Source organism: Littorina saxatilis, linkage group LG2 (genome assembly GCF_037325665.1).
Source record: "Littorina saxatilis isolate snail1 linkage group LG2, US_GU_Lsax_2.0, whole genome shotgun sequence".
Lineage (NCBI taxonomy): Eukaryota > Metazoa > Mollusca > Gastropoda > Littorinimorpha > Littorinidae > Littorina > Littorina saxatilis.
In genome coordinates, this window is record NC_090246.1 from 65,145,481 (window position 1) to 65,157,219 (window position 11,739).

Consider the following 11,739-nt stretch of genomic DNA (forward strand, 5'->3'; position numbering starts at 1 on the left):
GCTTTGGCAAAGGGCGTAAGAATACGCTCTGTGGAAAAGTTAGCGCTCTCCAAGAGTGCGCTAACAGATTTAAGCGCATCGCCATTAGCCAATCAACTGGTTCACATCAGTCATGTGACACCAGTACTTACTGACAATTATTATTATTATTATTATTATTTTAATTGTGGTTGCTTTATAAATGAAAACGTCATTTCATGTATATCTCTCTGTCGTTTCCTCTCTGTTTCCGCTTTTGTCATCCTTTTATTTTTACATTTAGTCAAGTTTTGACTAAATGTTTTAACATAGAGGGGGGAATCGAGACGAGGGTCGTGGTGTATGTGTGTCTGTGTGTCTGTGTGTCTGTCTGTCTCTGTGTGTGTGTGTGTAGAGCGATTCAGACTAAACTACTGGACCGATCTTCAATCAATCAATCAATCAATGAGGCTTATATCGCGCATATTCCGTGGGTACAGTTCTAGGCGCTCTGCAGTGATGCCGTGTGAGATGAAATTTTATACGGCCAGTAGATTGCAGCCATGTCGGCGCATATTTACCTTTCACGGCCTTATTCCAAGTCACACGGGTATGGTAGACAATTATTAACTGTGCCTAAGCAATTTTGCCAGGAAAGACCCTTTTGTCAATCGTGGGATCTTTAACGTGCACACCCAATGTAGTATACACTTTATGAAATTTGACATGAGAGTTCCTGGGTATGATATACTCGACGTTTTTTTTCTCATTTTTTTGATAAATGTCTTTGATGACGTCATATCCGGCTTTTCGTGAAAGTTGAGGCGGCACTGTCACGCTCTCATTTTTCATCCAAATTGGTTGCAATTTTGGTCAAGTAATCTCCGACGAAGTTCGGACTTCGGTATTGCATTTCAGCTTGGTGGCTTAAAAATTAATTAATGACTTTGGTCATTAAAAATCTGAAAATTGTAAAAAAAATATTTTTTTTATAAAACGATCCAAATTTACGTTCATCTTATTCTCCATCATTTTCTGATTCCAAAAACATATAAATATGTTATATTTGGATTAAAAACAAGCTCTGAAAATTAAAAAATATAAACATTATTATCAAAATTAAATTTTCGAAATCAATTTAAAAACACTTTCATCTTATTCCTTGTCGGTTCCTGATTCCAAAAACATATAGATATGATATGTTTGGATTGAAAACACGCTCAGAAAGTTAAAACGAAGAGATGTACAGAAAAGCGTGCTATCCTTCTCAGCGCAACTATTCCCCCGCTCTTCTTGTCAATTTCACTGCCTTTGCCATGAGCGGTGGACTGACGATGCTACGAGTATACGGTCTTGCTGCGTTGCATTGCGTTCAGTTTCATTCTGTGAGTTCGACAGCTACTTGACTAAATGTTGTATTTTCGCCTTACGCGACTTGTTTTTAATATAGTGGGCGTTCACCACCACAATGAAACTTATTGACTGCGCGCGTGTGTGTGTGTGTGTGTGTGTGTGTACATATTTGCATATATATATATGCGTGTGTGTGTTTGTGTGAGTATGTGTGTGTGTGTGTGTGTGTGTGTGTAAGTGCGTGTGTGTGAGCGTGTCTGTGTGTGTGTGTGTGTGTTGACTCTCTCTCTCTCTCTCGTTTGTGCTTCTGCGCTTCAGTCATGACCTTTCCCGCATATTGTAAATAAAAGAACAATCATAAAGGTAATCATTCAGATACCATTTTTATTCACCGTGAGCTACATTTGCAAGCTTGAGTTTAAGCTCAATCTTTTTTTTTTCTTTATCAGAAATATCGAGCTGTCTTTGTTTTGATGACACATATTAATGACCGTTCCTTTGAATATTATCAGACTGCAAGGAGTCGAAAGCGTCCTTACTACGAGTAAAGCGAGAAAAATCGAAGTCGCAAGTTACAGACAGGAAGCAGAAGTAGCGAGGAGCACTTTAGCAAAATGTACTCTTGAATTTAGAAACAACCACGCCTGCAAGAGCACACACACACACTGGAAAGTTCTCAAGAAAGCGAATCAACACATAGACCTACAGAGCAGATAGACATAAACAGCGACTAACAAAATACCCTGAATAATTATAGACAAAGAAGCATACCACAAAGCAAACGGTTTTACAAACAAATATAAAACAACAACAACAACATCTACAGCAAAAACAATAACAACAACAAAAACTACCATCCACAGTAGCACAAGAGCAAAAACAACCCGTCTAGCCGTTAATGAAAGGACGCGAATACACACACACACACGTATACCGAGAGAGCCAAAGAAGAAAATAAAGTATTTAAGTGGTCAAGTGAAGAATAAACACAGTCAAAAATATTTTCAACAGGCGAGGAGAAAAACGAAACAATACAAAGCGAAGGTCGCGCACAAGCTCGATATCAACAAGAGATCAAAGACAATTTGCTTTCAATGGATAAGTCATTTTCCATGCTGTTCTCCTTCATTGATCGAATCTGAGACAACATTTTCATGGTTGTCCTGTTTTCTGTGAAGTCATTAGTTTCGAACTTGAATTTCAACATGACAAAATATGTGTCCGAAGAGAATTTGGTGTGATCGTGTCTTCATCCAGCGCTACAAAGAAACAACGTAATTTCAGTATATACTGATAATGAGCAAAAACAAGCAGCGAAAGCAAAGAACACTAACACACTCATATCTGATATCTTCGTCATCTTATAATATTAATCATTTCTTTATTCAAGACCGTCATTTATGTCGCTCTGTGCCAATAATGCAAATCGAGCGTCTATCCCAAATGAAAAACAACAAAACACAATATACAGTACAGTACTGTACATCAGCCCTTCAAACATCCTTCCATAGGTCTACTGGGCGAACTCCTCAGCAAAGTCATCCTCCTCGGCCTCAGCCGTCACCAGGGGAGCCTGGACCATGGGAATCGTGTTGGGACGCTTGCTGTAGCGCGCGTTGTTCAGCGTGGGCTGGTTGACGGGCATGTCCTGAGCAGCAGCAATAGCTTTGGAGGTCTGCGCGAGGTTCTTAGCGGGGCAGCTGGCATCAGGGATGATGTAGGAGCGGAAGAAGTCATCGGCGGCCGGGAAGATAGTACGCTTTGGTCCTTCCAGTTCCATTGTCATCTGGCCGTCGTAGTTGCCGCACAGTCCGCACAACTGGTTCTTGTACACCATGGACATCTGCACACGGAGAGCGGTTAGAAGAATGCGTTAGCTCAGCTTGTCAATGAAGCACACAGTGATCAATCAATCAGCATGCTTGCTTTTGCATCACAGAAGAGAAAAAATGTAAGCTTTACGCACTCACGGTAAAGCCATTAGGGGCATGTGAGATGGGAAAACCCGGCTTTGTATAACAAAAAAGGAAAATTAAAATGCTTTTTTTCTGTTATTTTTTTGCGCATTACAGCCCGCACAGTTGGTTCTTAAACACGAGAGACATAATATATGTACACCGAGTGCATTTTGAAGAACACGTTAGATCAGCTAGTCAAACTAGACGAACGGCCGACTAATCAACATAAAACCAGGTAACTTACCCTAATACAAGCCCATCCCGTTTACATATTTCTTTTTAAATTTAGTGTGGGTTTTAAATATACATACATGAGCACTCAAATAACTAACAAGATCACCCTGTTCATCCGACAAAAGCACTATATACTCACGTCGATGTTGATGAAGTTGAAGTCAAAGAGGATATCCAGGCCTACCAAGGGGTACTCAACGCGGATGTATCCACCCTTCTGACGGCTGATAACCACGGCAACAGCTTGTCTGCAAATTGTCATACTTGTGATAAGCTTTGAAAGCCCTCATTGCGATTCTGCAGTTTTCTAAAAATGGCAGGAGAACTGTGACATTGCTAATCGACACAAGTATGAGATATTGCTGTCAACTTAATTTGTCCACCAATAGCTAATACAGTCAAGAAGGAGAAGACGAAGCAGGTAGAGGAGGAGGAGGAGGAGAAGACGGAGGAAGAAGAGCGGGTGTGGGGAGAGATAAATAAAACACACTCCCCCAATTGCCAAGCGTAACAAGCTATTTGCATGACCGCACACCAATTTTTGCAGCAGAGATACCACGTAATCTAGGCACCTTTGTCTTGCTTTGCAACTTGGGAATGGGAACTGCTCCAACATGTCTTGAATGCAACCGAGAACGCAAGCACTCATCGAACATATACTAACCTTCCATAAGCGATGGTCTTGTACTTGATGATTGGGCTTCCAAACTGCAGGTTGATATCTTGACCATCCATAAGAACACGGTCAGTCATGAAATCTGGCACAATCTTCACCTCGCGCTGTTCGGCCAGGATTTGCAGAATCTGAAACATTCGCGTTCGTTAATTAGTTCTCAGTGGAGAAAATACTTCTATCAAAGTTTTATAATACTACGATTACTTATCTTCGGCTCAAATCATGAGCATGGAAATGTAGATATTTAGTGGCATCACGGCAACAGCTGGCACTTAATTCCTACATCAATTCCCTTTCCCTGTAATATCTGCAGCAACATACTCAGACACTCGTTCCGGCTTGGACAAGCGTTAGTGATACCTGGACACCGACCGCAGTCTAATGGCAAATGTCATGTGGAGGCACGGTAGCTGCACGAACGTTGGCTCTGGACTGTCAGTGAAAAGACTTCAAGCTCAATAAAGGACAGCCTTAACAATGTAATGCATATTTACATGTATTTCGCTCAGATCTAAGGGTGCTGTCAATCAATTTACCTGTCCAGGTCCTCTGGTCACAGACTGGATGGTGATTGCGAAGGTCGTGTCCGGTGATACTTACTTGCCTGTACAACTCGTCTTCCTCAACTCTCAAATGCATACACACAACCTCGCTCAGCTCTCACAGGGCTGTTAATAAGCGTACCTGTTCAGGTCCTCTGACCACAGACTTGATGGTGATGGCGAAGGTCATGTCAGGCGATGATTACTTGCCTTAAAAATCGAACACTCAAACGCATACACACAATCTCACTCAGCTCTCACAAGCTTACCTGTCCAGGTCCTCTAGCAACAGGCTGGAGGTTGATGGCGAAGGTTATGTCAGATGATAATTACTTGCCTTTACAATTCGTCTTCCTTAACACTCAAATGCATACACACAATCTCGCTCAGCTGTCACAGGGCTGTCAATCAACTAACGAAAGTCTCAGGGACAGAAAACATGAATACACGCATGCAGGAAAACAAAGAACAAAATGGGTAGCGCCGAACTGTATGACAGCTCGCTTTCCCCAGTGAGAAAGAAGCCCGATTTTCCATGAGGGTCACCTCACAGGACTATATGAAATCTTATCCTTATCCTTATCCTTACCTGTCCAGGTCCTCTGGCCACAGGCTGGAGGTTGAGAGCGAAGGTCATGTCGGAGGAACAGTCCATGGCCAGCAGGGTCCTGCAGTCACGGTGCAGTCTGGGAAGGCTGAACACCGCTCCGTCATTTGTCTTCACATTGTGACGGTCCACCTTGCACGTGGCTAAAAATGTTGATAGCGATAGAAGAGATGCAACTTGATTTTTATGTAGGCCCTACTTTCTTTCATTGAACAAAGGAGAAGATTCGAGCAGGAGTAAGAAATCGAATATTTGTCGTTGGTTTTGTTGTTGTTCAAATTTAGACCGACGGACAGACACAGACAGACTTACAAAGTCAGACACAGACAGAATGACAGACAAACCACACACACACACACCCGCACACACACACACACAGAATGACAGACAAAGACAGACAGACAGAATGACCGATAAAACACACACACACACACACACACACGCACGCACTCACACACACACATACACACACGCACGCATACACACACACACACACACACATCTACACACACATATATATACACACACACGAGCACACACACATACACACACACAACCAAATAAATATATACACACGCACACACACACACATTACCATCACTCGATCCACACCCCCATCCCCACACACTGACACACACACAAATATATTCTCGCACATACAAAAATGTAATTAACCAACCAGGCATGTGGCCGTTGGAGTAATCCTTCAAGGCCAGACGCGCAATAGGTGCGATGTTCTGGAAGGGGTACAAGGCCTTCACGTGGTAGCATAAGGGGATGTGCAGCATCTTGGTCGTCTGCTCGGATGTCATCAGGTACATTTGCATCTGGAACAACAGGTTGTAACGTTTGCTTGGATTAATGACTGAATCCGTGTATGAGACTCTTTCGTTACATGAAGAAAAACACCCATATACAAAGTCTCAATAAAATGTCAAACTAACCTGAATTTCCGTGCATGTTTTCGAGATACTATTGTGGAACACAAACATAAAATCGTCTTTACTATACTAAGACTGGTGAGTATAGTACTAAACATTAGTCAACAGTGCACACCGGTATAGCATGAATAGTCAATGTAAGAATTAAGCTGAGGATGACACAAACCACACACACACACACACACACACACACACACACACACACACACACACACACACACACACACACACACACACACACACACTATTACTCTCTCTCTCTCTCTGACTCTCTCTCTGACTCTCTCTCTGACTCTCTCTCTCTCTCTCTCTCTCTCTCTCTCTCTCTCTCTCTCTCTCTCTCTCTCTCTCTCTCTCTCTCCCAATAATGTCAAATAACAATGCTAAATAGTGCTCCTTTGAAACATAGTCCAGAAAAAGTACGTTAGACTAACTTATCTTCTGGCACTGAATGGTTCTTACGTTATCCATGGGCAGTGAGAAGTCCAGAATGGCCTGCATTGTGCCAGGTACGATGAATTTCTCAGGTGCGTTGATGTAGGTGTTGCTGTAGTAGGTGTGACGCAGTGTCCTCATCCAGCTCCTCATCACGAAATCAACGGGACCCGGCAGTTTACCCTGAAAAAAAACAACCAAAAAAACACTTTGAAAGATGGTCAACTAAACTAGCATTGGGGTGTACGATATATACGAAAAGGGTATAAGAGTCGTGTGCAACCGCTCCCCTGGCATCGCAACAAATCAACAACAACAAGTCTTTAAGAGGCAACAACGCCATCATGCCCGTAGGATATGAAGCTCTATTTAGTGTCTTGCACCTTAGTCAGTGAAGAGGCATTGGATAAAGAAGAGAGCTTCGTGAATTATGATTGTGGAAGACGGAAACATTTGAGTCATCTTAAAGCACTGACGTTCATGGAATAAGTTCATTATACTTTTATAGTTGATGCCAAAAGTCAAATCTTGTCGAAGAGATGAGGAGATTCACACAACTATATTTACTTTCAGCTACTACATTTTTTAAGATAAGAACCACGGGGTATTGATTTGTATGAACTATTGGCACACACAAATACAAACAAGCACACAAAAACAAGTACATTGTTGACCAAGTCTGAATTATGTCAACAGCAACAAAAAAGACTGTTGCAAAAGACACGAAAAGGAATAATTCAAAAACAAAGTAGTCATGTCACAATCGATGGTCCAGGTGCCAGTGTCGGTATAATGAAACACGTTAAAGTTCCGCGGCGAGAATGCATTGTTATACAGGAGGCACACATCATGAGAGTTTATACTACAAGATACAAAACTCACCATGTTAGTGGCAACGCTGATGTGCAGGTGGTGGTAAGAGTTGATGCGACGCTCGATCTCCTGGCCACACTTCTCCAGCTTTTGTCGCCCTGTCACGCCAGACTGAATAGCACGTGCAACACACGAGTCGCGGGCAGTTGGGTAGAACTGCAGCGTCTCCCACAGCATCTGTTCCATCGACTTCCAGCCATGCACCTGACAATTGAATGGGGATTCTTCGTAAGAAAATATTGAAACAGGCAATTCAGCTGCTAAACGTGTATTTGTGAGGCACGTTTCTGGCCTTATAAAGTTGACCAGTTGTAAAAGACATGGACTAGTTAAGAAGACAGTCTTCAATCCAATGACATTGGTCACGAGTTGCTCAAAGCTTCTCTAAGAGACGTGGTTGCAGCAGATGTGATGCTATCAATGTGAATTTTAAGCGGTTGACAAACTGTTTGAAACAAGCAAACTGTCAATTTAATAACCAAAGAAGTCACGATGCGTTTTCTCGTTGTATGCTCATGAGTAGAACTACCTGAGGCTTGCCAGATTCATCAACGCAATACTAATAAAACAAATTGTATGGAGAACTGTACAGACTTCTAAACCAGAAGATGATGTTTCTTCACTAACCTGCCATGCCATGTAGTTCTTATTTTCCTAAGAATTAATCATTAAAAATGCTTACAACATGATGATGTTACTGCACTAACCTTCACTACAATGTGATTCTCATTTTGCAAAGAATTAAGTATTACAGAAACTCAACAACGTGACAGAAACGTACAAGATGTTGATGTCACTGCACTAACCTGCACTCCCAGGTACGTCTGGTTTCCGTAGGTGATATTGACGTTGAAGAGGATTCCATTCCTGTTGATGGTGGCAGGGATCTTGCTTGCAATCTGGTCCATGTTCTCACCCGTCACTGGCGACATTATGTCCTATTGAACAACAGAAATACTTGAAACGCTGATGTAACTTGCAATCAATGCAGTGTATTATTAAGGATCACTGACTATGCTTAACCGTTAGTTCCTCAAGTTCCGAATTTCAAATAGTATTTCGTCGATTTTATTTCTTGACTGGTTCAAAAGATATTTTGGAACAACGTACGTAAGGTTTACATCATAAATGTCGCTTTCGCACACTTTTCGTTTCTACTCGTACTATATTATGTAAAGTTGAAGATTGTACAAAATGCAGCTTAACTGAAAACCAAAAAACAACGCACACACTCACGGATGTGCGACAAAGTTACACGGGGTAGCTATATGCATGCCTCTATCGTCAATTTCCTAAACGCAATGAAATTCCTCCACCCAATCATATGTCATAATTACGACAAATAGGTATAAACAAACCTGATTATCTGCTCCCCAAGGCTGGTCGTAGCTTACGGTTTCAACGTTGTCGTAGATATTCTTGGTGAAGATGGGATCTTCCTCGGGCAGAACGTCCTCCTCGACGGGGATGGCAGTCTTCGCACGTTCATCGGGCAGCTTCCAGGCACTGGCTCTCTTCATCAGGACGGCAATCTTTGCTCTGGCTTGTTCCATCTGTGCGAAATGAAAAGTTAATAAGTTGGTTTTATTTTGTTAAATTGGAGTTGAGGTTCAGATTTTAAGATGAAAACAAAGTTTGAAGCCTGATAGTAAATGCACGAAGTCGACTTCGCGAAGACTACTCAACGCTTATCGCAGCACGAAGCTTTGAAACTGAATTTTCGGTAAAAGCAAACTTTGGGCTCAATCAAGGAAAGCCTTAAGCTATGCATTGCTTTGTGCTACTTCGATCCGGAAAGACAGACAGCAACATTTCTGAATAAAACGTACCAAAAGCCCTAAACGCTAGGATAATCAGTTATGAACTTAATTAATAACTTGTGTTGTTTTAGGTTTACTCACTATGTTTACAAGATTCCTCTAAACCGTAATATCTGCGTTTTTTTATTCGAATTTTCCGATTAAAAAACATAAGGAGTTTGCATGAATACATACACGCACTAGTTTTGACCAGGAGGAGGGGGGGGGGTCAGCTTTGGAGACAAATTAGCTCATTGAATGACTTCTCTTTCTTGAAAATCATGCAAATAACCAGATCAGGCTGAAGGAAATATTCATTGACACGAGCTCATGTTCATACCAGTAAAGTCATAACATGTGCACTTTGCGCTGATAACGTGCTATTGATTCTGCATAGGCTCATAACATGTGCATGCACCAACCTGCGGCAAAATGTCGGGCAAGTTGGGTCGCTTGGCGTACATGACCAGCTGCTGCTGCAGAATGTCGTAGATGTCGATCTGCTGCTGCAGGATCTGCAGGAACTGCGCGTAGATGCTGTAGGCCGACAGCGTGCTGGACGTCTGCATGGAGATCTTGACACGCTCGGCATGGCTCTCCAGCTGCCCCAGCAACACCTGTGTAACAGGGGACGTTTAAAGGCACCTCTCTTTTATTGCAGGCCATCTTGTACATAAGGACATATTTCTACAGGCTTTTACCCGGGAACAGAGTTTCTTTGCATTTTAAAACATATCAACCGTCAACTTCTTTGTTGTTTTATGTGCATAGTGATTTTTTTTAATTGTTTTTATTGCTGAGTGGTAAATGCATATTTGGCCAATTTCCGAATATTAACAACAAAAAGCAGACCTATTTCTCTTAACTTTTTTAATGGTCAGCTCTTCCGCGTTATGATTTCGATTAGTAAATAAATAATGCCTGTGTCAGCTTTGATCAAATAAACAAAATCAATTCAGAAGAATCGAAATAAGAATATATCATTGACCGCCTTGATCACGAAACAAAGTAAGAAGTATTGATTTGCTGACATGGCAAGAATTACGTGAGCAGTTTGCTTTTCTCCTTGTTGTACAACCGTCTCGTTGCTTCTTTCCTAAACTCTTCAACGCTCAACATAACACGTCGTAGTTGGCACAGTTTACAGAACCCCAAAACTGCAACTCGGGTACATCATCACCAACCGACAACCAACATAAAAATCTGGGCCGGCATGCAAGAGTAAAGGTTAGAAACTTAAGTCCGGGTTAAACTGTACCCTCAATGCAGTGGCAGTAACTCACGTCTCTAAACTCGGCTCCTGCATACCGGCACTGTATATACACATCTATACAAAAGGATGGACTCACCTGGGATTTCTCTGCAGCAGTCTGCAGGATACGCTTGACTACGCGGAACGGCGGTGTTCCGAACTGGAAGAGGAACTTGTGCACTTGACGTAGGACACGGCTCTGCTTGTTGTGGATCATGGTGATGTCCAGAAGACCCTTGAGATCATCAAGCGCAAAGGATCGGTTAAGTTTCGGTTTGAAATAGCATGCCGGGGATAAGGAGGAAGAGGGAAGAAGCAACACGAATGCTCTTGCAAGTTAAACAAAAGACAAGGCGTGCGTTTTGAGGCCTCGTCACACAAAAAACACTGACAAATACGAACACTAATACCAGTGAAAGAGGCATAAGTCCTACCCTAACTGACATATGTAAACTGCAGTAATGAAAATAATGAGAGAAAAAAACAGATGTGGACTTTACAAAAAACTCTCTGTGGCAGACAAACTAATATGTTTATATGACAGTGAAAGGGACCTAAAACGCAAATTTATCACACATGAACTAGTGGCTTATCCTGAAAGTCACAACACACGTAACTCACATTTCCAAAGATTGTTTCCTACTAGAGACCAACGCAAAGAAGGAAAGTTGTGACTCTTGAGAAATCCTTAAACTTGACATAAAGTAATAAAACAGTTGATTAAGGCATCGCAGCATGCTACCAGCAGTTCGGAAGTCAAACACGTTTTAAAGAAAATATCTGCCAGACGGTTTATCAGTAGAATAACTATTGAGAAACGCGTAACAGGAGACTGAGTGTTTTCACAGTGTTGAGAACGACCTTACCTCAGAGATAAGGATGTTTCCCTTGGGGAAGAGCTCAGGCTGATCCTTGGATTCGGCAGTGACGTACTTGTCAAAGATTGGGGACAGGCTCAGCCATAGGTCCTTTGCATTTTGCTCCAGTTGAGTGAACTGCTTGGTCAGCTGAAGACGAAGTTCATTAAGTTTTAATGTACCACAGATAAAATGCTTATAATGTTATGCAAACCGCAATTTTGGCTGTTTCACTTTTATCACTGGACGTGAAC

At 42.0% G+C, this 11,739-nt stretch overlaps 1 protein-coding gene across 1 annotated transcript in view; it reads right to left on the bottom strand.

Moving 5' to 3' along the window:
* Positions 1-1,675: 1,675 nt before the first annotated feature.
* Positions 1,676-11,739, bottom strand: part of LOC138959547 (uncharacterized) — a 61,147-nt gene continuing 51,083 nt past the window's right edge. Inside the window, exons 25-36 of the mRNA XM_070331068.1 lie at positions 11,495-11,635; positions 10,726-10,863; positions 9,799-9,993; positions 8,936-9,130; positions 8,384-8,515; positions 7,587-7,781; positions 6,732-6,887; positions 6,008-6,155; positions 5,311-5,471; positions 4,168-4,307; positions 3,643-3,751; positions 1,676-3,154 (exon numbers count right to left, since the gene is read on the bottom strand). Of these exons, the coding sequence (XP_070187169.1) occupies positions 2,825-3,154; positions 3,643-3,751; positions 4,168-4,307; positions 5,311-5,471; positions 6,008-6,155; positions 6,732-6,887; positions 7,587-7,781; positions 8,384-8,515; positions 8,936-9,130; positions 9,799-9,993; positions 10,726-10,863; positions 11,495-11,635 (2,040 nt within the window). The 3' untranslated portion in view covers positions 1,676-2,824. The remainder of the gene's footprint in view (positions 3,155-3,642; positions 3,752-4,167; positions 4,308-5,310; positions 5,472-6,007; positions 6,156-6,731; positions 6,888-7,586; positions 7,782-8,383; positions 8,516-8,935; positions 9,131-9,798; positions 9,994-10,725; positions 10,864-11,494; positions 11,636-11,739) is intronic.